The sequence below is a fragment of the Mytilus edulis genome, chromosome 4 (assembly GCF_963676685.1).
Source record: "Mytilus edulis chromosome 4, xbMytEdul2.2, whole genome shotgun sequence".
In the NCBI taxonomy this organism is placed as follows: domain Eukaryota; kingdom Metazoa; phylum Mollusca; class Bivalvia; order Mytilida; family Mytilidae; genus Mytilus; species Mytilus edulis.
Window position 1 is genome coordinate 65,158,831 of NC_092347.1, and position 27,693 is coordinate 65,186,523.

Below are 27,693 nucleotides of genomic sequence, written 5' to 3' on the forward strand. Positions count from 1 at the left end.
TATTTCAATGGTTTGAAACTTTTGGTTTTGTCAGCATGGCCAACTATTTTCCTCAGTGTAAGCCAGTACGAGTTATCGCGCATGATTTTGATTTCTTATCCGTCTGATCAGTCTTTTCCGTGTGTGGTATCTTATCAAGACAACATGCTGAGTTTGTAAAGACAATGCTGACACTCGTAAATAATTTGACAACCCTAAGTAAACAATATTACAAATATATGACATTGTAGCATGAATACGAGTTGTATAAACTGATAAAATTCGATTTTACAGAATATCAAACCGCACATACAAAATAAAAAGTCAAAAAAGGACAAATATGAGATCATGAATACCAAACATATACGAATATGAGACAACGTAGAGTTTGAATACACATACACAAACTCATTACAACATTTTGATTTTTTATTAAAAGAATAAATTTAGTCTGCTTTTACTAAAAAAGTTAAAGATGTGAAAAGCGTCTTCTATGTAAAATAAATTTGCAGATTTTGACACTTCTCTTACATTCACTGGCTACCTAAATTTCACAAATTAGATTGTTGTTTTTTTTTAAGTTTGAATGTTCCGAAGTGACAAAGTTTTTTTCTAAAAAAAGATCAGTTTGCAGGTCATCTTATAATACACACTCTATCAATACATGTTTCTCATTTTCAACAATATTTATACACGCTTCACATGTTCGTTGATGGAAGGATAGGTCTCTCACTAACAATAATGATATAGTCACAGATTACTTGGTTTGTTTTTTTTATAGATATAAGCCAATCGAAGCACATACTTATGATACTAATGAATTTATGTACTGATATTCCCAAACTAATCAGCCAATTTTCCCAAAATTTCATTGCATGCCGCCTAAAACCGTAAAGAAAGTCCCACAGAAAAAGTGTATACAATAATGTTCCGAGTATAATATAAAAAAAGGGGAAACAATATTACTGATATGTACAGGAAAGTTTTAACCACGGATTCAGTGTTATCTGAAATTGACAACAGGTGATCAAATACTTGATGAAATTTGTGAACTTCACGCAGATATCTTTAGAACATGCTAATCGAAACAACAGGGGTCACAGGCATCTGTTTTCATGTTTTAACGATTCAAATTATCTCATTCATTCGATAAATAAAAAATTCTGCAAATACATGTACAATATAAATGCAAGAAGATTTGGTATGAGTGCCAATGAGACAGCTCTCCGTAAACTTTACTTTAACAGAACAATAATTAAAATAAGTTTCTTTTTTAATACAAATTTTACATGAATGTACAAGTAAAAAAATAAATATATTTCACGATAAAACTTCTGAAAGGACGGAGACAAATAAAAAATGATATTTATTTTGTTCTACGCGATTTATTTTTCTAAAAGTTAAGTGGATAAAAGGAGAATGTGCATCAAACAAGCAATAGACTAGTATATATCACATGTACATGTAAGATAGTACAGCGATTCATATTGCCAATCAAAAACAGTGAAAAGGTATCAAATTGATGAAAGAAAATTTGACGTACAAGATTTCATTCCAAATCCATCTACTACAATAGATCTTCTGAAAGTGTTACTGCATCTGGAAAATTTAAGATAATGATACTTTTCCTGTTTCATCAAAACTAATTGGGTTTTTTAAAACATGAGAATAATATTTATAAAATATGTATCTATCACTTCTATGTAAACCAGATGAACATGTTTAAGTGTCAAAATTGTTTAGTTACGGCCGCCTTATTATTTAAAAAAACACTTTTTAAAAGATATGTAAGAAAATTGCAAAAAAACATAATTCATTTTAGAGGGGATTTCAAATTTTTTGAATACGCTTCACGAAAAACATCCAAAAGTCTGAGTTAATGTAATAGTGAAAGATTTTATATTATCAAAAATAAAGAAAACTGACAGCTGGACAACAATATTATTTTAAATAAAAGTTACACTTCTTTTACTTTACTGAATTTTTAAACTCATGATGTAAAACATTTTATTAAATGTATAAATATTTTATGTACAAATAGATTTACCTTTGTTTTGTGACCTGTGAGCGATTTACTTCACTGTGCTTAAACGGCTGTGGGTAACTTAAGTTACCCACAGCCCAAGATGGAGCCGCCTTGCGTCGGTTAGATACTTTTCTTCTATATAATAACAATACCACGAATGCATCAATTAAACAACTGAATTTAAAAGTTGTATTGATCGTTTAGGGAAACCCCTAAACTGGAAAGGTGATTAAATTCTACAAAATAAACGATCACAGCACGATTTTAAAAAACACTTAGGCTGTCCGTAACTTCAAAACAACTTGTCCGTAACTTTTTTCATCATACCAATAGAGATGTCCGTAACTTTCAAAGAATCGGCATACGCGGATGTAATGTTTAAACTGATGATAGAGATTGCATCGAATACATATTCACAAAACGAAGTAGATGTCTAGTATGATATAATTCATTGTATCGATGGAAGACAAAATTGGGAAAAATATGAAAAAAATAACGATAAATCCGCAAAACTCGGGTCTCATTTTGTATAACGTCGGGGTATCCGAATCGCCAAGTTCGGAGGGTTGTTTCCGATCATAGCAGTATGATAAACTGTTGAAACATATCATTGTTCGTTTTTATTTTTGAACAAGTAGACTACACAAGTATTTTTTACACATACATGTAGCATGTATACACTTACTGATTTTCTGCCAGCAACGACAAGGGTAGCGTGAATCCGGGATTTTGGATTTTGGAGGGGAACCCAAATTGCCCAGGCATGCAGTGGATAGACTATACGAGACTTAAGTGCACAAACTTTTTCCGTCTTTTTGAAAAAGCCAAAAACACTTTTCTCTCATCCCCACAAAAACCAAGATTTACAGTAAATGGGAAAATTTTAAAAAAGGACATTTTGTATAAATGAATAAACCTAGTTTTACAGCAGCTGCATATTTCATTTGTATGCAAGTTGCATTAAATCTCATTAAACTGAATAAAACTAAAAGACACAATAGGTAAAAGTCAGTGACAATAAAAGAAAAAGAGCAGTCAACATAGTGTAACAATTTGACATAATATATAAAAATATAAATAACTACGTAGGACAACAGGGTAATTTAATAGTCTAACAACCCCTGATAACATACAAAGAGAGAAAAAAAAAACATACTAGGAAACATATTCAAAAAATCATAACACTATAACTAACTGGTGGGATGTATAAATACCGAGCCGCGTCAAAGAGTATTCATCAAAATACACATAGAAAGAAACAGAGGTGAAGGTAAACCGCAAACATATAATTAAACTCAAAACATTAAAGAGTATGGAAAAGCCTTGGTCTGACAAGCGAAAAACGTCGATAAGACGCACATCAGTAAATAAAAATTCAAACCATAACCAGGATGGAGTACCACAAACCCCACATAAAACTTCTGTGGTGTAAGTATGATGCGTTAATAAAATCACATTTGGTGGTGAATGAGTAGTATAAACGGCCGCGAAGGTTACAAATATGATGTTAATTGTCTTCTAATTGTTGAAATTATAATTCTTAAAATTTTAAATCAAAAGTTACCCACATCTAAAAATAAAGTTACGGACAGTCTGCTTAGTTTCGATCAAAAAGTTACGGACATCTTATGCATTTTTTAAAGTTGACCTTGCGCTTTAGTAAACTCTATATTAACAAATTTATGGTAATTGTTAGTCATTTCTTTGTTCAATAATCCTAAAAATATTTACATTCTGCATGAAAAACGTCGCAAAAGGTACATTTTGTATGAATTAAATATCAACGAGTTTAGAGTCCGCCATCTTGGGCTGTGGGTAACTTAAGTTACCCACAGCCGTTTAAGCACAGTGTACTTGGTAGGACCATGGAAGTACTATATATATATATCAATATAATACTTCCATGGACTTAGAATTTTTCTCGCAATCTTCAAACAATGACAACAACTCCAGTTTTCAATAAAAAAAAGGCCCCGATTCATTAAATTTTCTAAAATACCAAATATATACCATTGGAAAGATTATAAAGCAAAGCACATATATTTATGCCAATGAATTTATTTCTAAGAATAGTGAAAGATGTATTCATATATGAAAACTCCTTTGCACACGTTTTTAGTTTTGAATTGCATGAAGTAATAGGGAATGAACCACTTTTTTAAAAATGAAAATGGCCGTAACTTCTGCAATCCCGATTCAATTATGAATTATGTCATTAGAAAGCTAAGAAAATATATTTTCTAATGTGATGCCAATGAAAAAGATATTTATTTTTATTTACTGTCAGCTAACCAAAATTCAATATTTCCTTTAACAGGTCGAGAACTCTAGATTTTCTGACGTCAGAATATATTTGCATAGTAATTTCCAAAACAAAAGGCCAATATGGCCTTGAAAAACTGACCAATCGACTCAATGAACTACAATGCATTGTGGGCTACTACGAGTAAACTACTACTTAAGACACGTGGAATAAGTGGGAAAACAATCAATTAATATATTGTCTGGGACTCTCATTACCAAAGTTTTTATTCTGCAAATATATTTAATGTAAAATATATAACGTAATCTTCAATTTGCATGCTCAGATTAAAAAAATATAGTTTATTGGCTTCACGATTCGACTTTCTTTTTCGCCTTGCAAAAGTAGTTGAACCGGTTTTGTGCATTGTTATGAATTGAACCTGCATTAATTTCACGACATGACACAGTGAAATATCCAATGAAGTGACCACTGTCCAGTAAGAAAATCATTTGAGCTCTTTTAAACCTGTATAATGGCATTGCAAAATCATTTCTGCCTAGAAAAACACGAAACTTTAATTGAAACACTTCTTTCTGTACTGAATATGTACTTTTTTTTTATCATGACCTGAACTAATAGTAAGAACATCATAATATTCAGTATGCTAAAAAAAAAAGTGTTATGAAAGCGACAGGGGCGGGTCCAGCCATTTTAAAAAGGGGGGTCCTAACCCTGGACAAAAGGGGAGGGTGTTCCAACTACATGTCCCCATTCAAATGCACTGATCGTCCAAAAAGGGGGTCCATCCCCCGGAACCCCCGCCCCCTGGATCCGCCACTGAGCGGGTACGGTATATAGCTCAATACATTTTTTATAGTTTCATCCATCGATAATATCCGTTTGTTGCTATTTTTATCACAAAATATACCTCAGAGGTTTTTTTATCGTTCGGCTGCTGTCCTGTTGACATATGTAAAATATCTCCAATATTAAAAGTCTCTGGATCATAGTGGGTGACATTTTACCTATTATTTTTTTTTCTAAAACGTATTTTGTATATAGAAATAAGAAGATGAGGTATGAATGCCAAATGAGACATCTTTCCAACAAAGACATACTTTAGTAAAGTAAGCAGTCATAGGTCCAATGCTGAAAAGTAGGATATTAATGACCCAAAAATTACTTGTGTAAAACAATCCAAACAAAAAAAAAAACAAAAAGAAAAAACCGGCCCAATTAAATATATAAAAGGACAAGAAATCTATCCCATAAAAAAAAATTATATTGTATAGGAGACTGACAGTGTATTTCAGTGGTTGTCGTTTGTTTATGTGTTACATATCTGTTTTTTCGTTCATTTTTTTTATGTAATTAAGGCCGTTAGTTTTCTCGTTTGAATTGTTTTACATTGTCATATCGGGGAATTTTATAGCTGACTATGCGGTATGGGCTTTGCTCATTGTTGAAGGCCGTACGGTGATCAATAAATGTTAATTTCTGTGTCATTTTGGTCTCTTGTGGACAGCTGTCTCATTGGCAATCATACCACATCTTCTTTTTTATCATAGATCCAACGCTGCAATTTTCATAAAACATATCAAATTTTCCACCTTGTCGCACATACATATGGATAAAGTCATTACAGCTTATTTCCTAATGCATGTGGAGCAAAACTTTGGTTAGCTTGCTTGCTTTGTTTGTATATTGTACAAAATATAAAATATACAAGTTAAACTATGCCTATATATATATATATTGTTTAAAGATGTCAATCTTATTTTCAAAGCTTGTATAAACAACTATACAAACAAACTCAAAGCAAGCAAGCAACCCAAAGTTTTACTTTGCAGGTTTAAGAAATCAGCTGTAATGATTTTATTCAGTTTGGCAAATGTCCGAGACCGTTAAAAACGAACAAACTGAAACTACAGTTGCTGACTTCACTACCTTAAAAAAAAGGGAACAGTTTGGAAGTCCCATATGCTGAAATGTGACCAACAAAACTACTTATAGATTTTTTAACACTGCCATGTATGTAAATATTTCTTCGCCTTTTTTTACGAACACAAAATTCAAGGATTTGCCTTTAATTATCTATACGAACATTGCTGTACTCTTGAATATCACCACCGGCTGTTATCTACGGCTTACTTTACACCAGTAAGTTTGTCTCATGGGTAATTGTGTCTTTTCGCTGTTGTTTCGTTGCTTCTGGTGGACAAATACATGAAATCTCTGTGCCATCATCAAACATGTTAATGGTTACATATCATGTAATTCAAACCCTTTTTTCTTCGCATAGAAACAACTCTTCGTTAATCTGAGCATGGAAGTAATACTTTATATCACGAACTAAAAATGAGGATACATAAAATAAAAAACTAAGCGAAATTGTGAATCCCGCATTGCACGAAAAAATGTGTTGTATTTCAGTAAATAACACGTGTTGTTAGTTGATTGTACACACGTAGTAGTCCATCATGCATTGTGACTCATTTAGTGGATTGGTCAAAAACCTAGGTAAAAATAAATTGCGTGACATGTAAATAAACAATTACATGTGCGAGAACATAAGTATGCTAATTTATGCATTTCCATATAAGGTAGTGGTCCCGACCTGTTTAACAATCTATAGTAAATTTATCGATATCGACTGCGATCAAATTTAGCGCATGCGCACTGCGGGTGCTGATAATAGTTGCGTATGGTTTAAATTGACTTCCCCTTTTTGAATTTACCTTAAATAAAGGCAACAGTAGTAAACCGCTGTTCAAAAATCATAAAGCCATGGACGAAAAACAAAATCGGGGTAAAAACTAAAACTGAGGGAAACGCTTTAAATAAAAGAGAACAACGACACATCATTAAAATGTAACACACTTACACACACAGAAACGGACTAAGCATTAGACAAAATCCTATGAGAATAACAAATATAAGATCAAAACCAAATACATGAATATGGGATAGATAAGTACCGTGACACGTCTTAAAATTCATTATCATTGTTATACTTTAAATACTTGGACACATATGTATAGCTTGATTGAAGTATTTTTGTATTGCTACTTCAACTTGTAGCTGATATTAAAGAAGAAGCTAGCAAATTTTACGAATTCTTTCCCTTTGTTATGAAGTTTATCTTCTCATCCTTTTGTTAATTTAAAATGAAAATTTTAACTCGGATGAAATATCAAAGGAGTATTTGAGTAAATTAAAGTTGTCTTACTTGAATAAATTGGTTTTTATTTACATACATACAGTCAGTCGAAATGAAACTAAAGTCGATTTCCATGTCTTAAACCAAATCCCTAAAAAATATTAAAGGATTTTAAACATACGTATAGTAATTAACAGCGTAACTTTGGCAACTATTCATAAATCATTATATGAATCATAACATATTTGAAGTAAATTAACCATTCGCTGTGTTTGACTGATGTTAGTTATTATTATATTATATATATATGAAATATGGAAATAACTGTGTGCATTGATGAGGCTGATAGAGTTTATGTACGAAAGGAATCAAACTGAAAATCCAAATATGAAAAGGATATTGTTTTTTAAATGAAACTGACTAACAGAATATAAGCTTGTGACCAGAAACAAGATGTATGGTGATTTCAGTATAATAATAAATACTGTAGATGATTTAAATTTGATAGTACAGAAAACGTCTCCTATGAGTTCAGGATAGGTAGATTCATGCTTTGGTGTGAATATTGATTAGATTATTTTTTGGATTTAAAATGAAAGAGTAAATGACTAAATTAGGGTAAAAAAAACTATTTTTTTCGTCTTAAACGGCTTGATAAACAATTTCTAACAAGAAAGATTATTCCATAAAGTTTACTGCTATTAAAATAGATGTGAACACATGCAACACCCCTATGAACCTATGATTCATTTTTACTGTCTTCAACCTGTTACTTTTTATTTTCTTGATACATGCATTATGCAACTTCCTCTCATTGAGGAAACAATTGCAAACATGCAATTGATGTTTGCAATTCTTCTATGATTTAGGAAAAACAAGTGTTTTAATTGATATTTATGCATCTGAATAGCCATTACAGACACTAAAACGATGTAGTTCTAAGAATTTATGATGTTTTTCGTTATGTTTTGCACTAAATCTTTCTAATATGTTTTTACATGAAACAAAAGACTTAGGTCGAACAAAAAAACAAGTGTTTTTATTGATATCAATGCATCTGAATCGCCATTAGATATGTGGTAGCTGGCAATAGTTATCAAAGTTACCAGGATTATAATTTAGTAAAAGATGTAGTTTTTAATATCTATGTTTTTTTCACTATGGTTTTGCCCTATTTCTTTCTTGTTTATTGTTTGCGTGAAAATAGAAGTATTGGGTCAAAGTAATATATTTCACAGTCCAAATCCTGTCTACTTGTCTTTTGGAGTTTAGGATCCTCATTGCTCTTCAACTTTGTACTTGTTTGGCTTTATAAATATTTTGATATGAGCGTCACTAATGAGTCTTATGTAGACGAAACGCGCGTCTGGCCTACTAAATTAAAACCCCTGGTACCTTTGATAACTATCTTGTCTATGACCCATTTTATTGTTGAATACTGCAATTCCGATCTCATATGATAAATATTGTTTTAAATGGGGTTGTAAAACATAATGAAGATATTGTACGGTTGAATATGGCGGTTATACAATTTTGGAAATTAAGAAATATATTTCCTAATGGAAAACTCTCATGCCTTATCCTGTTTGGCTTGATCAATATACAATATTTATTTAGATTCTTATTTTCATATATTTTGGCCTCTATAAGCTCCAGAGTGTATTGTTATTAATAAAATTGAGAATGGAAATGGGGAATGTGTCAAAGAGACAACAACCCGACCAAATAAAAAACAACAGCAGAGGGTCACCAACAGGTCTTCAATGTAGCGAGAAATTCCCGCACCCGGAGGAGTCCTTCATTAGACTGTACAATTGAAGTACTTGTATGAATAGATGTAAAGATAATCACCGAGAAATCAAATGAAAAGAAATATGCTAGTTTATCACTTCAGCCATCCACATATAACATAATAAACTAAATTAACACTTCCATGTTAATATTCCTAGTGAAATCAAATTCAGACCTTATCCCCTGGCAATCACGATATTAACAAGTCTTTCTGATTATCATCACCATTGTCAACTAACACTGATTTGCGAGACAAAGTTTTTTATATATATAGTTTTGTTTTCGAGCAATATACGTAACTATTTTTTCATTAAATAAGTAACCAGAAATCATTTAATAACAGTCAATAAATTTGTCCAATAAATGAGTTTCTGTGGGCTATATTACTCTGCCGTTTTATATCTAACAATTTATTTTGGTAAAATAAGAAAATTGCTTTATTGATAAACACTGCCTACGTGTACAATTTTAGATTTTGATACTTACAGCTATGACTAGTTTTTTTTCTCTGTAAAACTTTCAAAGAATAACTGATCTGATTTCACTTTTTTCGTTTAACATGCATGGATTATGGATCATAATGGCCTTTAAATGCATACAGGTTAACACATTTCCAAGTGGTTGCAATGAATATTATAATTTTTTAAGTGCCAACAAATTTTAGGTTGCATTTCCTTTTCAGGTTTCTTAAACTGTTATTTGCAATCTATGTTTTCATAATGGGTTGCTTGTCATCAGGTCCGTCAGAACACGTGAATCTTTCTATCGGGTAATAATGAATCCGTCCAAAATGTTCTGCTGAGGACACTTTTTGTACTCTTGTCCTTCATTTTTGCTTTGTGTTTTTTTCTGTATGCCATTTATTTTTTTCTTTGTTAACATATTTTTTTTATAAGGACTAAGATTATAGCATATAGTTGACTGCTGTACGCATATTTTATTTTTTATTTTTATCTATTGTGTCTGTTTGTTTTGATTATACATTGTTGTCAATATAATGAAATTTTTTGCGCAGTTATACAAGCGAAAGGTTTAGCTAGCAATAAAACAAGATTTAATCCACCGTTTTCTACATAAGGAAATGTCTTTACCAATTCAGGAATTTGACAGTAGTCTGTTGTTTTCTATTCTTTTGGTGTGTTTGTGTATTTGATTTTGCTATAAGAACTTCCCGATTTAAATTTTTCAGTTCGGTATTTTGTTATTTGTCTTTTAGTGGTGTTATTTAGGGATTTAGCTGCTAAACGCAATGAAATGACTAAGTTAATTTGTAGAATACACAACTTTACATGTTAAATTATAATACTACATTCATAGTTATTTCCATTGTAATCATTTTCATACAAAACTTGGTTTGGTTTGTGTCTGTGTAAAATATTTTATTTAGGACACACGAAACCGTTTTCATTTCTTTTCTATGTAAAATATGAACTAGAAGAATATTAATAGTTCCAGACTAATTTTACAGTAAGTATTAGTTTAATAATTCAGGACTAAAAAGTTTAAGAATGTTCATTGGAGTTAAAATGCTATCGAAGCTAGCAAGACAGACCACTTGGTAAATAGAAGTGGTCATGATATAGCCAGTGATAGATCACCACAGACTAGTGAGAAAATACCATGTTTTTATGAAATTGTCTATCATTTCAATACTTTGAACGACAAAATTATTTTACTCGCTTAGTGGTATTGACCATATATGTGGATTCTTAAAAAATTTAAAGCACTTCTGGATAATTTTAAATCACGGTCTTTTACTGAAATTAATTCTTACAAATCTTTTGATTTTTCAACCTCGAATTCCACCATTCTCATGTGAAATTGATTTTTATTAAAGACTTTGAACGACAAAATTATTTTATATCGACGTAGACATTTGAAGGTGAACACGCGATTCTTAGCAATGAATGTTGCTGTTAAATTTGATAGATGCTCTTTGTGCTTCTTTGTTAAATATTTGTCTGTTTTTTGTTCTAATTGAGATTGTGACACATTGATGACTCTTGTAGTTGTACTCCTATTTTGGCAATTTAACCTATTATGTCTGTTTTTTGGTGTACTAAATTTTAATCCTGGTACCTTTGATAACTATTGTTTACGCATCGTTGTAAAAATAATGGGATTTGATGCGACTATCATACAAGTGAGAAGTTCGCGCTACAAACCAGGTTCAATCCACCATTTTCTACATTTGAAAATGCCTGTACAAAGTCAGGGATATGACCGTTGTCCATTCGCTTGATGTGTTTTATCATTTGATTTTGCCATTTGATTAGGTACTTTCCGTTTAGAATTTTCTTCGGAGTTCAGTATTTTTGTGATTTTTCTTTCAATTCAAGGGAACGACCATTTAACTTCCAGGGTGGGGATTATGGTTTTTTTTCTAAGATAAATATTATGGTCCCCAAATGATAGAGGAAAACAAATTGGTCAAGCAGATAGCAATTAACAATCTGAAAGCAAATTCCCCCCATACCTTATAGTCCTTATAGTGCTAATACTGTTTTTTTTTATATACAGTTTTCGCTTATTCTAGTCTCGATGAGTCGTAGATCACCAATTATTCAAAAATCTTATTTTTTGGTACGTCATTTCTAGTTCTTTTCGGTTAGTTTCATTGAAACAGAGACTCAAAAAATAACATTATACAAGTACATGTAATGCTTCTACTTAGCACTGTAGCTATAAATTGCCATAATATAATGTTTAAATATGGACTTTTCTTATGAAACAATTTCTCAGAATTAAGTGTTTCCATGAGCTATTTCTGTTTTAAAAAGCTATTTTTTTAGTAACATTTTTATACCTTAAACAAGTGTATCTCACTCAAAAGAATGTGTAATACAAATGGCATAAAATGTATAAATGTAAGATTTAAAACAGTGATATACATCGGGGTTTTTGATATGCTATTTTATATAATTTCCTAAACGTTTAATATGAAAGTATGACAAAACTAATTAAGTTTATCATAAAAGGATAAACTGTTTTAATAAAAGTTTAATCCCGTTTTTCCGGAATCTATCATAATACTGATCAAAGGTACCAGGATTATAGTTCAATACGCCAGACGACGTGCGTTTCGTCTATAAACAGAATATTATCAATAAAGTGTTTCCTGATTGTTTTTATAAACATTTTAAGAAATTGAACTCTGTTCAAGATGAAAATGATGATACATTTGAAAATATCGATGTTGATAATATTACTAGTTTAAATACTGAAGTGAATAGAGCTATTTCAAAAAATGAGGTGAGACAGGCTATTAAAGGGTTGAAAAATAATAATGCCCAAGAAAAGATTTGAATATTAATAAATTTTTGAAGCATTCTGCTGATAAAATGTTACCAGTTTATATTGCTTTGTTTAATATTGTTTTTGAATCTGGTTGTATACCAGACTCTTGGTCTGAAGGTATTATTGTACCAATATATAAATGTAAAGGAAACCCTTCAAGTCCTGATAATTACAGGGGCATTACGGTTCTTAGCTGGTTTGGTAAATTATTCACATGTGTGCTGAATAATAGGCTTAATTCTTATTTAGATAATTTTAACGTTCTCTGCGAAGAGCAAGCAGGCTTTAGAAAGCATTATGGTACTACTGGTCACATTTTTAATATGAACTGTCTGATTGATCTTTACTTGCGATGTAACAAACCTTTATTTTGTGCTTTTGCAGACTACCGGAAAGCTTTTGACTCGGTGGATAGATGTGCATTATGGCACAAGTTACTACAACAATGTATTGATGGTAAAATGTTTGAAATAATTCACAGTATGTATAAAAATGCCAAATCTTGTGTACGATTAGGTTGTAACACCTCAAGGTTTTTTTAGCAATGTTGGCGTACGCCAAGGAGAACATTTGTCTCCTGTACTATTTTCATTGTTTTGAAATGATCTAGTTGAATTTTTGTTACATTCTTATGAAGGTTTGTCAAATGTTTACAATGCTGCTCATATTTTCCTTGGTAATGATGAAATTGCTGTATATTATAGATTGTATCTATTACTTTATGCTGATGACACTAATTCTAGCAGAGTCCGAATCTGAATTGCAAGCTGCCTTGAATGCCATGTATTTGTATTGCAAATGTTGGAAATTAGAAGTAAATGTTGCTAAGACGAAGATTGTAATTTTTAGAAAACGTACTTTTGAACTGAATAATAACCTTGCATTCACTTATGATGGTCAAATTATAGATATTGTTGATGATTTTACATATCTTGGAATAATTTTTGCTTCAAATGGTTCTTTTTGTAAAAATAAAGAAAGATTAGTTTGTCAAGCTAGAAAGACTATGTTTAGTATAATGCAAAAAAGTAGAAAACTAAATTTACCTATTGATATACAGCTTGAGATGTAATGGTTTTACCTATATTAATGTATGGTAATGAGATTTGAGGTTTTACTAATAACAGTATACTAGGATCATTTTGTCTGCAATTTTATAAATATATACTAAGTCTGAAGAAATGTACACCAAATTGTATCATGTATGGTGAACTAGGAAAATTTCCTATTGATATTTTTATCTAACGTAGAATGGTTGCATTCTGGAAAAGAATTATTTGTAATAAGCAAGATAAAATTGCTGCTACTTTGTACAAGTTATTATATAACATGCATATCAAGAAATTTTTCCATTCTAAATGGATTATTTGTATTGAAAAAAACCTTAATAATTGTGGTCTTTCAGAGTACTGGATGTCACAGAGTGTACCAAAAAATGTAGTCATATCAAATCTAGTCAAATAAAGGCAACAGTAGTATACCGCTGTTCAAAACTCATAAATCCATGGACAAAAAACAAAATCGGGATAACGAACTAAAACCGAGGGAAACGCATTAAATATAAGAGGAGAACAACGACACAACACTAAAATGTAACACACATAGACAAAATCCCACGAGAATAATATATATAACATCAAAACCAAATACATGAATTTGGGATAGACAAGTACCGTGACACGTCTTATCGCAATGTGAATTTACAAACAATGTCTCTGTGATCAGTTCAAACAAACATAGGTTACTACTGTTTATGATTCAGCTAAATTTTTAAATTATAGAATTTTCAAAACAATTCATAATTTTGAAAGATATATTGTTGATCTACCATATGATCCTCGAAAGACATATTGTAATTTTAGATGTATGAACCATAAATTGCCAATAGAACAAGGTCGTTTTTGGGGTCTCGAACGTGATGATCGAATTTGCGATTTATGCAATTTATGTGAAATTGGTGATGAATTTCATTCTATTTAAATGTACTTTTTTTCAAATGAACGAAAAAGGCTTTTGCCCTGTAATGTATGATGCTATAAAGTATTGTGAACTTTTTTGTTCTGATGACTACAATTTAATTGTCAAACTTGCCAAATTTTGTAAATTTGTCCTGTCTGTTATAAATTAGATGTGCCTTCCACTGCAAATTCCTTAAATCATGTACTTTATGTATACCATTGAATATGTAACCATGTCATTCTATTATCTCATTATTTTGTATATATGTTATTGTTTGTTATTACTGTTTATATTCAGATACCCCTGATGGGGTCTTGAGGAATAAAAAAAAAATCAAAGTTTCAAAGTTACATAAGACTCATCAGTGACGCTCAGATCAAAATAGTAAAAAAGCTAAACAAGTACAAAGTTGAAGAGCATTGATTCCTAATTAAATCACATCAATAATACGTCATTTAGTGGCGCCATTTATGCGTTATCAAACAAGTGCAAGTCTTCCAACATAGGTAACTAAAATTGTATCGTTAAACAACATGAAGCCTCCAAAATGACAGGTCAATCACCAAATAAAAAGAAGCAAACACAAGGGGCTGCATCTAAACAAACAGAGACGACATCATACCAAAATAGGAGAGAGGTAATATCAGACCATACACCAGAGCCAACAGAACAGCAAAGAATTACCCTACCAGAACAACCGGGAGGGAAGTACGGACAAGGAGGCGGTGCCATTTTAGTCCGATCTAAGCAGTAATTCTGTAGCCAGTGGCGGTGACTAACCTGAAATTGACCAAAACCCAGTACCAAGACGACACATGGCTTCTGTGATGGCTTGAATTGGCTAAAACCCAGTACCTAGACAACATATAGCTACTACAGGTATCTTTAACAATACATTATAATAGGGGTTATTCACAGGGTCTTACATGTAATTAAGACATCGTACAGGGAAGTGTAAAACCAGTGTATACATCAAGTGTGTTTGACCCTGTAGGTGCCCATATACCGGTTGAAATTAATGAGAACATTTGGGCCGGAGAATATCTGGATTTACGTGTTTTACTCAAATCTGCAAAATATTAAGCCACAGACTCCTAGTTAAATTGCGATCTTTCAGTAAAAGGGGACGGGATTTGGTAAGATGAAAATGGAACATGTCCCCACATTGTACGCTAGCGTATATTTGGGGTTATATTCTTCCGGGTTCATTTTTCATACGATCTCTCTATTTAGAATTAGCACAGAGAATTGTACCTATCATAACCTACCAGTGAAGCACAGGCTTGCCAAAATTAAAGGTTCGGCGGTTTGTACGTTCATCTTGTCTCATCTTGTCTGCGCAAAAAAAAATAATACTGTAGCCATATCATTCCTAATTCTATTTTGATTACATATTTATCTTTGAAAACCAGACAAAAGGAAAGCAAAAATTGGTTGATCGCTCATGAGACATGTATATAATATGAAGCAGTTCTGATCTTTGATTAAAGCATGTACATCTGTCTTAATAACGTACAACCAAACTATCACTACAACAGTTTCTTTATATCAAACATTATAACAAACAATGACGTTGGGGAAAAATACCGCACTCCGACGACAATTCCCAACGGAAGGTCCCTAAACATATGACTAGATCAAAAGCTCAGACCCATCACACGAGTGGATAACAACTGTCAAAAATACTGACTTGTAGAATATTGTCGTTTAATCCTGGTTTAAAATCGAGCTGATTGAATGCTTATGACATTTTATTAATGGATCTTTTTTTTATATCAAATTAGAAGTTAAGCCAGTTGATACAGTAACAGATCCTGAGAAGTGGTCAATGAAGAAGGTATGATATGTGAATATACAATTTAATGAAACATTATAATGATAACATGTCAACTGACCTACTAAATATCTATACTACTGAAATAACGAGGCCCAATTAGTCAGCCCGCATGAGTTAAAAACTATGAATCAAATAGTTCAACCTTTATATATTACTAATATAGGACGATGGTGTTAATTTGACATTGCTCAGTGTTCTAGGACTCTCCTTTCAGCCGAGGCAAGTTGAATTAGGTCACGTGAAAGTGGAATTTCAAACTTTTGTTGTCTGATGGCCAACTAATTTCAATACCAGAAACTTTCTATTCATACAGATCAAAGTGATCGATGTAACCGTTTGAATTCTTTTATTTCAGTAAGAGATCTTTGTTATTGGTGTATTAAATGAGGCATGAGGTAAGGGGGGAAACGTGCTCATCTGTTTCGCGATCACTATCATAAATACGATATCCAGCTTAGCAAGAAAAATTCGCGATGTCAGTAAACTCATAGTAGATATCAGGATCAAGTATCCATCCAATCTGGATGCAAAAACCTTGCATGTAAAATATTTAATATCCAGATCTAAACAAATACTGATTTTTTGCATGTAATGTTTGACGATATTATCCGTTCTTTGTGCCAATGCATTTGAATTGCTGATGTAATGTCACATCTATATGAACTTTATCACTGTGGAAATGTAAGTTCGAATTTAATATGATTGTATATATTTGTTGGAGTTTGAAATGACCAATTTAATTCATCGTTGTATCAGACTTGTTTTAGGAATTCTGTTTTTTGGACGGAATTTTTAAATTGTACACGTCTACTTCACAATGAGTTTTGAAAAAATTGGATTCACATCATCAAAAGGATGCCTCCCTCCCAATAAAAAAAACCAAAAACGATAAACTTTACGACGAAGAAAAAAGAACCTGTAGCTTTGGTCCATCATGGAAAACAGATTTTCGTGGCTGAATTATGACGAGGTCAACAATATTATGGTGTGCACATACTGCGAAGATTACAAAACTTTAGCTGGACAACATAGTTTCTTCACAGGATCCAATACATTCCATATCAGTAATACTAGAGCACATGACACAGGTACGGCCCACTTAATTTGTAGTTGTAGTACTAATCATGCTAAATGTGAGAGGAGATTTTCCAGAATGAAGCAACTTAAAACTCCACCGAGAAATATATTGAATCAGCAAACACTGCAGTCTCTACTCAGGGTTTCAATGGTTGGCCCTCTTGTGAAATCTTACAATCCAAGTAGAGATGTGGAACTTTACTTTTCATTAGGTCAGCAAGGACTAGACATGTGAAAGGTCATAGAATCAATCCTCCCTTGTCACTTTCAATGACAACAGTTGTACTAGAGTCAGAGAATAAATTGACTAGTGTCAAAGTCATATTGAAAATAATTAAAAATAAAATTAATATATATCATTAAATGTTTTGTATATCAAGATGAACATGGCATTGAGTTATCAACACAATCACAAGCTAGTTCGACAAACAATTTAATTGCAAAGGAAATAATAGTTCATAATTTCAATCTTACTATATGTATAAACATGCTATAAAAGGAACAATGAACTTACATTCAATAGTGAATAATACTTTAAATAAACAAGCATCTATTTTGAAACTTGGATCCTACGTATGCAGCTGCTGTTTACGTTTGTTATTTCACAAGATAGTGCTTCAAAAAATTCAAAACGGAAAGTCTCTTATCAAATGGGAAAATCAAAAGCTCAAACACATCAAACGAATGGACAACTATCATATTTCTGACTTAGTGCAAGCATTTTCGTGATGTAGAAAATAATGAATTATAACTTAGTAATTCTATAGCTAGCTTAACCTCTCACTTGTATGACAGTCGTATAAAATTCCATTATTTTGTCAACGATGTGTGAACACAATAGATATAAATGTCAAAAATAGAGGTACAGAAGTCAACGTTGTGTTGTTATCTTATTTACTATAAAAACAGATATTTAATCAAAGATTTACCATGACAAAGTAATGGGATGTAAAAGTACAGAGCCACGTCATATGTCACCGAGAGACACAAAAAGCATATTAGCAAAAATGAAAGAAAAGAATACAAAAAATAGCATAGAACAATGAAGGAATGTGTTAGTAAATTCCCCTGTTTATCAACTTTCTGCTCAGACACTGGCGACGTTTAACAAAGTATGAGTAGTTGCTGCGTGCTCATGAATACCACACAAAATTGGGAGATGTATATCCTTATGCAGGTGAAGTTGGTATATTGCTACTGAGGTTGAGGTTGGGGTTGGGGGAAATTGATAGTTTCAAATTTAAAATCGACTCTTTTGTCATAGATTCTGGTACCGAGATGACCGTGTATGTTTAATTAAGTCTAAAATGAGACAAAAGAAACCGTGTCTTGTTTCTTTAATTTCTAGTTCTGAGAAATATATTTATGGAACCCAATAATAGTTTGGATTGTTAATGGAAAGAACATCATCAATATATCTGAATGTGAAATTAAATGACCTGGTTACTTTGATCTTGATTTTGAAAAGTGTCAGAAGGAAATCTGATTGATTTGAAAATGAATAGAGGCGCACATTTTGTTCCCATAGGAATGTTGACAATTCGTTGAAAAAGTTTACCTCCAAATAAAACTAATATGTTGTCAATAAGAAACTCAAGCATACTGATCACTTGTTCCTCTGTGAAACATATTTTACTTTCTTTGTTCACTATAAACAAAATATGCCGTATGGTATCCAAAAGTAATAAATTTGTAGCTTAATATGCTACCATTTTGTGTTAAAAAGCATTATGTATTACATCTTTTATACGTTTTTTTCAATTTCACATGGGGAATGGTGGTATACAGGGTTAATTTGAGAAAAAGATTGAGATTTAAAAATATCATGATGTTCCATGGGGTTGTTTTTGAAGAATCCACATATGGTTAATCCCATTAGCAATGAACAGTTTCACAGTACTTCTGAAGACTCTCTTTCGCTAAATCTATGATGAGTTTATTCACTGCGGACAGAATTTTTGTCGAGCTAATGGACATTTCTTTAGTCGAACATGCAGATGAGCCGGCAATATTCCAATACTTGTATGGAATTTTTGGAAGTTTATGTATCCAATACAAACGAGGTGAGTCCTCCGATTTGTTGTTCTATGTAATGTTTATTGAAGCCATGAAGGACGTATGATTCGCATTAATCTCATTCTTGTCAAATGATATGTTTTTGTATGTGGTATAACCTGAGAAATCTCATCCTTGTCAAATTATGTTTTTGTATGTGGGATAACTTGAAAGCTCACTTATTCTAAATTCTTTTACAAAACACGTACGATTCACATATAAATACACTTAAGGAAATCGCAACATCAAACACTGTATTTGGGATTTGGTATATACACGGCACGAGTCATAATCATGTCGGAACTTCGTCATTATGTGCAGGGATTGACACTTAGTCTACTAAATTCAGTCATTGGCCCAATCATTGACCCCAAAAATATGTCGAAACGAAGTTCCCGGTGGTTGTAAGAAAACGAGGATGGAAAAACAAAGATTTTGAAATCGTACATAGAACACTGTGACCTTATAATGAGAATGACTTTATCAAATGACAATACGAATATTTTAAATGCAGTTTGAGAATAAGGCGTAGGTATTTTAATTTAGTAATGGACCCACGGTGTCTCAGTTATGTTCTTGGACAATTTAAGGGCATACAATAGTTTAGACAAAACGGTGATTTGATTACGAAATTTTTCGTACACGCTCAAGTCATTTCTAGATGCGGATTTAAAGGGAGCCAGGGGTTTTGATTGTATAGGGAATCACTGAAGCATTACCGTAGCGGGCCTCAGTGGGTCCCAAATTATGAACATTTCTGGATCCGCCACTGATTTCAAATATGTTGTTAAATATCATACCTTTATGTACTACTTTACGAGATGATTTGGGTCAAAATTTTACGCATTTACTCACAGATTCATTTTTGTGGACATTTCTTTCCTTTCGGAGAGAAATGCCTTGTCTCAAAATATAAACACAATCGGGTTTAAAAAAACATTTAGAAAAATTCTTGAACATAAAGTATGCAATACTTTTGGTTCTATGGAGTGTTATGGTTAAGTTTTTTCCCGTAATTATCCTGCATACGAGTAGTTTTCTTCTTGCATTAATGAAATATAAAGATATTAAGGGTGGGCAGGTGCATAGACGGTAGGTAGGTTGTTTCTAGAACCCCATGTATATGTATTTTTACAAAATATCACTTCGTTATTTTGCCAGACACACTTTCTGTGTCCGATGACTTCTATATACTCTGTATATTCGACTGTTGCAAATGATCCTGGCAGTTCATTGCCTTACCATTTAACTATTTAGTTCCATAAAACACTCACGGGGTCCACTTCCTATATCCAAGGTGATAGGACATGCTGCTGGAATAGGTCACTTGTTCAGGCTTGAAAATATGTGAATAGGTCGGACAATTCAAAGTAATATCCCAAATGAAGAAATCATGAGCTTTACAAATCTTTAAAAAAAAAAAAACGAGGATCTTTTCAAATGTATTTTTTTTTTTACTTTTGAGGATCCATTCCTCGAGCTAAATTATTTTCTTAGGAAATAACACAACAATTTGAAATAAGTACAAATATTTTATTTTTTTCTCACCTACATGTATGTACGTAATCGTTTAGGCCGCATTTCTTTCTAACCAAAATTTTGTAAACGTTGTGTCGCGTTTATTGTTGTTTTCTAAAGGCTACAAAAGTAGAAACAAATACATCGTTTATTAAGTCTTTACTGACCCTGTTTGAAATTTCAATAATGCATGCACATGTTGTTGGTAAACAGACTTTTTACAAACGTAGAAACAAATACTTCGTTTAATCAGAAATATTAATGTAGCGTTTGTACTAACAAACGATAAACGACAAACTGCAGACGCATTTTTATTTTTTATGTAAACTTTGCAAACGTATGTTTGAGAAATGATCAAAACATGTGCGCGCTTAGCCGTTTGCATCGTTTGTGTTAGAAAGAAATGCACTCTAGTAATTATTAGTGTAGAAGACTGAACACGTGTTATACCTTCTTAAAGTCGGATTTGTTAATTACTGCAGAACATTGTGGTCTTACTAATAGTTTGCATGAACATTAAATTGAATGTTTATTACTACACGCCGCCCATATAAACAGGATTATTGCTATATTATGCTTATATTACGATTATATTGAACATTAGTATTTATATCATTTCAAGAGTACACCTAAGATTACTGAATTTACAATGTGTTAGTCGTTTTATGATACCATTCAAATAGCTTAGTTAGCCTTCGCCTATATATAGCTATAGCAAAGGGCGTGTATTTCCATTATGTCGATATTACAAGATAAGTAATTGAGTATAATATTATGTTTGCATAGTCGTTCTATTGTGTACTTTAATTTTATATTAATTCATAATACTTACGTAATTGGAAATTACATTAGGATTATCTCCCCCTAATTAGTATTCACACCGCCGATCGCGCTTTAAAATATCAATAAAGCGCTCAGGTATATCGACTCCCACCACGCATGCGTGATTCCCCAGTCTTCTTCTTCGGCGAAAAGTGTTCACACGCTTTATTTTTTCCTCTCGGAAATGTAACTTTTTTGATTTATATATCGTGTATTTTCATAGTTTAATTTTAAGTTTTGAGATAGACGCTTTTCATTGTCAACATGGCAGAAGCTTTCATTACGGCCATTAATTCGACAAGTGAAGAAGCAAATTCTCCTAAAGCTACTCCGTCTCGCTCTAATAATAAAAACGAGAAATCGTCAGGTAAACAGACCGGAAGTCGTAAAAAGACGACAAGCAAGTCTCGTAAAGCTAGCAGCACGTGTGCTAAAGAAGTATCAGAGGAACCGGAGACAATGTCAACAACAGGTTTGTCTGTAAACATAGAAAATGAATTGAGGGCAGAAATTTCTAGTGTCAAAGAGACCGTTAATTCGGTGAATTCTCGAATGGACATTTTTCTACCTCTTTTCGAGAAGTTCGTTTCTCAAACTGTCACTTCAGGTGGACAAATAGAAACGGACAGAGAAATTGCCACTTCAGGTGGGCAGAACATTTCTCAGGACCCCAGGGACATTGCCACGTCAGGTGGGCAAAATTCTCTCAGACATGCTAGTGTTGCAAATCATGATAATGACATTGATGATGCAATTTCCCTTCAACCGGATAGAGACGAAAGAAGGGGTCTTGATTTAGATTTAGATTCTGACAATGAATCCCAACATTCTTCTGTGAAAAACAGTACACACAACCGTTTTCAGAGATATTCGGTAGTTGATAAGGACTCTCTTGATACTGAAAATGTCAGTAGAGATATCCTTGGTGACATTTTTGGTGAAGATGCCAAAACTAAACCAGACAAATCTGAAGCTGGTATTGTTCTGGATCAAAGTCAGATTAATATTTTGAATCAATCATGGCACTGTGATAATCCTTTATTATTGTCAACCTATAAAGAGGAATATAGGGCTAGTTTTCCAGTGAGTGATAAATCAGCTGATATTCTTAACTTACCAAAACTAGATGACATTACTCAAACTTTACTGTGTAAACGACATGGTCCTAATGCTGGTAAAGCTCATAATAAACTTTTTTCTAAACCCGAGAAAATTTTTGAAAATATGGCTTTCAAAGGTCAGTCAGCAGCTAGAATGGGTTTGATTATAACGGCATACATGCAACAAGCCTTGGGTTCATTAATGGAAAAACTCAATGATTCTGAACCAAATATTGATTTACTTGTACAAATGGTCAAAGACATTTTTGCCATGTCTGAAATCTATGGATCAAACAGCTAGAACAGGTGCATTTCATCATCTGATCCGTAGGAAAGCTACTTTGTTAGATACAGGTCTAGAGGACATAACTGAGCTTAATGATAAGTTTTTATCTCTTAAATTGTCAAGTGATGGTGTTCTTGGGAAAGATTTTGAAGAGAAACTGAAAAATCGTTCAGAGACAAACAAACAAATCAAAGATTTACTACCAGAGTTAACTCGTAAATCAGCTACCTCAACTTCAAGTTTTAAGAGGAAGAGTGCTATCATTCATACTAGCCAAGACACTAATGGTCCTAAAGTAGCTAAAATGACTTTTCCAATTTTCGCATTCCTAAGGTAGCAGCTAAACCTAGTGAAAACAAAGGTGGATTTAAACCTAATTTCAGACGCTTTGGTTCTGGTAGGAAAGAGGCTGATGGTGAAAAGAAAGGTTCTTTTCGTGGCAATGGTAGATCTAAATGACTACAAAAAGCAGGTAAATATTTTATGTCAGAATCCAGAGATACCTGTAGGAGGTCGTTTAAAACTTTTTTGGCAAAATTGGGCAAAAATAACAAACGACAGTTGGGTTTTAAAAATAATAAAAGAGGGTTACAAATTGGAATTTTCGGGGAAAATCCCACAAACAGGAATAAAGAAAACAAATGTTCCTGCGAAAGATTTACCTATTCTGTTAACAGAAATAGATCAACTTTTTGGAAAAAACGCTATAGAAAATGTACCTGTAAAAGAAAAAAACTACGGTTTTTACAGTACGTTTTTTCTAGTACCAAAAAAGACAGGCGATTTGAGACCTGTCATAAATTTAAAACCTCTGAACAAGTGTCTCCAGAAAAAACACTTCAAAATGGATTCTCTAAACAGTGTCTTAAACTTAGTACAAAAAGGAGATTGGGCAATTTCTCTAGATCTGAAAGATGCTTATTTCCACATACCAATTCACGAAACACACAAAAAGTATCTAAGATTTTGTGTCAACAATCAGTGTTACCAATTTCTGGTGCTGTGCTTCGGTCCAACATCAGCACCACGAATTTTCACAAAAGTGTGTTCTGTAGTGGCAGCTCATTTACGAGCCCAAAATATTCGTCTAGCAACTTATCTAGACGATTGGTTTTTGCTAAATCAGACCAAAAAAATGCTGATTTCAGATCGAGAGAAAACGCTAAAACTCCTAACAAATTTAGGATTTGTAGTAAATCTAGAAAAGTCGAGCCTAATTCCAACACAATCAATAACATACATAGGAGCACTGTTTTCTCTAAAAGAGGGAATGGTTCGTCCTACATCAGAAAGGGTGTCAAAACTCCTTTCTGCAGTAGAACTTATCTTAAACAAGCAAAATCAAGCAACAGCAAGAGATTTTCTACAATTATTAGGTATTATGGCTTCATGCATAGAATTAATTCCAAATGCAAGACTCTTTATGAGACCAATTCAGTTACACCTCCTTTATCATTGGAAACCAGTTTGTCAAAATCTAGGAATAAAAATTCCTTTTTCGAAACATCTAAAAGGTCACCTCAGATGGTGGTTAAAAATAGAAAATTTGGTCATAGGCAGATCAATAACACCTTGGGAAACGTCAATAACAGTAACAACAGACGCATCAAATTCAGGGTACGGAGGTCACATCAACAACAGTCTCATAGTTCAGGGTACATGGTCAGTAGAAGAAAAACTTCTCCACATAAATTCTTTAGAAATGGAGGCAGTTTTTCTAACTGTAAAACATTTTCTCCCAAATTTGATAAACAAAAATGTTCTTATTCGGTCAGACAATTCAACCGTTGTTCGTTACATAAACAAACAAGGAGGCACTCGTTCTCCTCAGCTGTGTATGAGAACTTGGAAACTTTGGCAATTAGCGCTAGAAAATCAAATTTTTCTGAAAGCTGCACACATTGCAGGAAAAAAGAACATTCTAGCAGACCATTTAAGCAGGGTAAAAATTCAACCAACGGAATGGTCATTAAACAAAGAGATAACACATGCAATGTTTCAGATTTGGGAGACACCTCACATAGATCTTTTCGCCTCTGCGACAAATCGACAAACACAGATCTATTGCTCCTGGAACCCAGACCCTCAGGCTTATGCAATAGATGCTCTAACAATTCCTTGGAACAACATGTATGCATATGCTTACCCTCCAATTTGTCTAATACCAAAAATACTACAACACATGACAAAGTACAATTGTCAGTTAATTCTAATAGCCCCACATTGGCCGCGCAGACATTGGTACACAAATCTTCTGAAGTACATAATAGATTATCCAAGGAGCCTGCCAGTCAGGGAGGATCTATTACACCAGCCAAAAACAAACATATTTCATCCAAATCCAGCAGTATTCAATCTGACTGCATGGTTTTTATCGACAAACAGTTTAAAGAGAAAGGTTTTTCTAAAGAAACTAGAAAATTACTCAGAGCCTCATGGCGCTCTGGGACTCAAAAAGATTACTCTGTCAAATTTCGAAAATTCAATAGCTGGTGTAGTAGACGGGAAATTGATCCCTATAGTGCCTCTTTGACGGAGGCGGCTGAGTTTTTGACATATTTATTCTCAGAAGGTCTTCAGTATAGAACCATAGCTGGTTATAGATCTATGTTATCCTCATTCCTAGCTCCAATTGGGAAAATTCCAGTAGGACAACATCCTTATATAACTCGTCTTATAAAGGGTGTTTTTAACTCGAGACCTCCAAAAGTAGTGCTTTTACCGGAATGGGACTTACCCTTAGTTTTAAAAAAATTAAAACAAGCACCTTTTGAACCAATGAAACATGCTCATTTGAAGTTTATTTCTTGGAAAACTGCATTTTTAATTGCAATTACTTCTTTCAGGAGATGCAGTGACTTACAATCTTTGTGTATTGGAGAAGAGTCGATTGTTGTGCAGAAGAAAGGGGTGACTTTTGTTCGCCATGGACTATCAAAACAGGATAGACCAAAACATTTTGGCAGCAAGATTTTTATTCCGTCTTATCAATCAGATAAATTATTAGATCCGAAGCGGTCTATTTATTATTATTTGAAGAAAACTGCACCTTTTAGAAACTCTGACAGTGAGTTTGAGAACAAGTTGTTTTTATCTTTTATTGAACCGCATAAACCGGTTACATCACAGACTATTTCGTCTTGGATTGTTAATGCAATTAAATGTGCTTACAATGAAAAAGACAAAAAATTTCGTGCTCATTCTACAAGAGCCTTGGGCCCATCTTGGGCACTTTTTAACGGCGCATCTGTGAAGTCTATTATGGACACAGCAGACTGGACAAAGGAATCAACCTTTACTCGTTTTTATTTACGTCACATAGATGTTGAAGTTTTAAATTCTGTGTAAATAAGAATTTTGTATATATATGGAAGAAAATTCTGAAAAAAGAAAAAAAAAAGGAGAAAAATTTATAGAAAATGGAAGAAAAATTTTTAACTGTATAGTGTTATTTATATCTGAACTGATGTGAAGAAAATACAGTATACAAAGTACAGAAAGATTCTTCAGCTGTGGATAGCTTAGAAATCTCCTAATGTAATTTCCAATTACGTAAGTATTATGAATTAATATAAAATTGGGAACTTTAATTTTATGATAGAATAATACTTACGTAATTGGCTCCCACCCACCTCCCCTTTTGAATCTTTTTTGGTGAACACTTTTCGCCGAGAGAGACTGGGGAATCACGCATGCGTGGTGGGAGTCGATATACCTGAGCGCTTTATTGATATTTTAAAGCGCGATCGGCGGTGTGAATACTAATTAGGGGGAGATAATCCTAATGTAATTTCCAATTACGTAAGTATTATTCTATCATAAAATTAAAATTTGAGAACAAATTTCCCAATTTTATGGTCTTCTTTTGCCGCTTCGTAATTTACTTTATATTAAAAAAAACTCATGATTTATCTAAGAGCTGTGCGCATAAATAGAACGAATATTTTAATTTTCCTGTACTGGTATGCTAGGCCAGTTCCGGGATACGGTTTTCAGACGAATCTGTCATGTGACATCCATCAACACGTGACAAAATTGTATGCATAGAAATTTCCAACACAGTTAAAAAATGTATGCATAGAAATTTCCAACACAGTTTTAGCAAACGGGTGAAAAGTTTTATTTTATACTGGGATTTTAAAATCTAAAAGGATGGTCACCCTCCCTCAGTCATGCGGCAATAACAATTTTGTATTTACGGCACATTAATTATTTCTATACTACCCTACAGAATGACGATTATGAAAGTGCTGGAAACTTAAGTACAGCTCTTTATAAGAACCAGGCAGAGTGCCATATACATGTGATATATGGGGGGTTCCAGATTTTCTCTATAATTGGACTAATAGAAGCAATAAATGAATAAAGCTCAAAAAATAATTTTGAGTGTGAAAATATGAGTGGTTGCCATGGTAACGGACACACTATTTTTGGGTTGTTATGCATTGAAAAATCATTGAAAAATCAGCTAAATCACCACATTTTAGAGCCTGATTATGAATAGAATCATGCATTTTTCATTAATGTTCATATGTAACATT

General features: G+C 32.8%; 1 protein-coding gene across 1 annotated transcript; it reads left to right on the forward strand.

Moving 5' to 3' along the window:
* The first annotated feature begins 24,541 nt into the window (after positions 1-24,541).
* On the forward strand, positions 24,542-26,500 carry LOC139521479 (uncharacterized). Its single transcript, XM_071314954.1, has one exon. The coding sequence runs from the start codon at positions 24,542-24,544 to the stop codon at positions 26,498-26,500; it is 1,959 nt and encodes a 652-aa protein (XP_071171055.1).
* The last annotated feature ends 1,193 nt before the right edge of the window (positions 26,501-27,693 follow it).

What these genes read in the sequence shown, in the direction of transcription:
- LOC139521479 (XM_071314954.1), top strand. Translation starts at nt 24,542, where the DNA reads ATGCATAGAATTAATTCCAAATGCAAGACTCTTTATGAGACCAATTCA.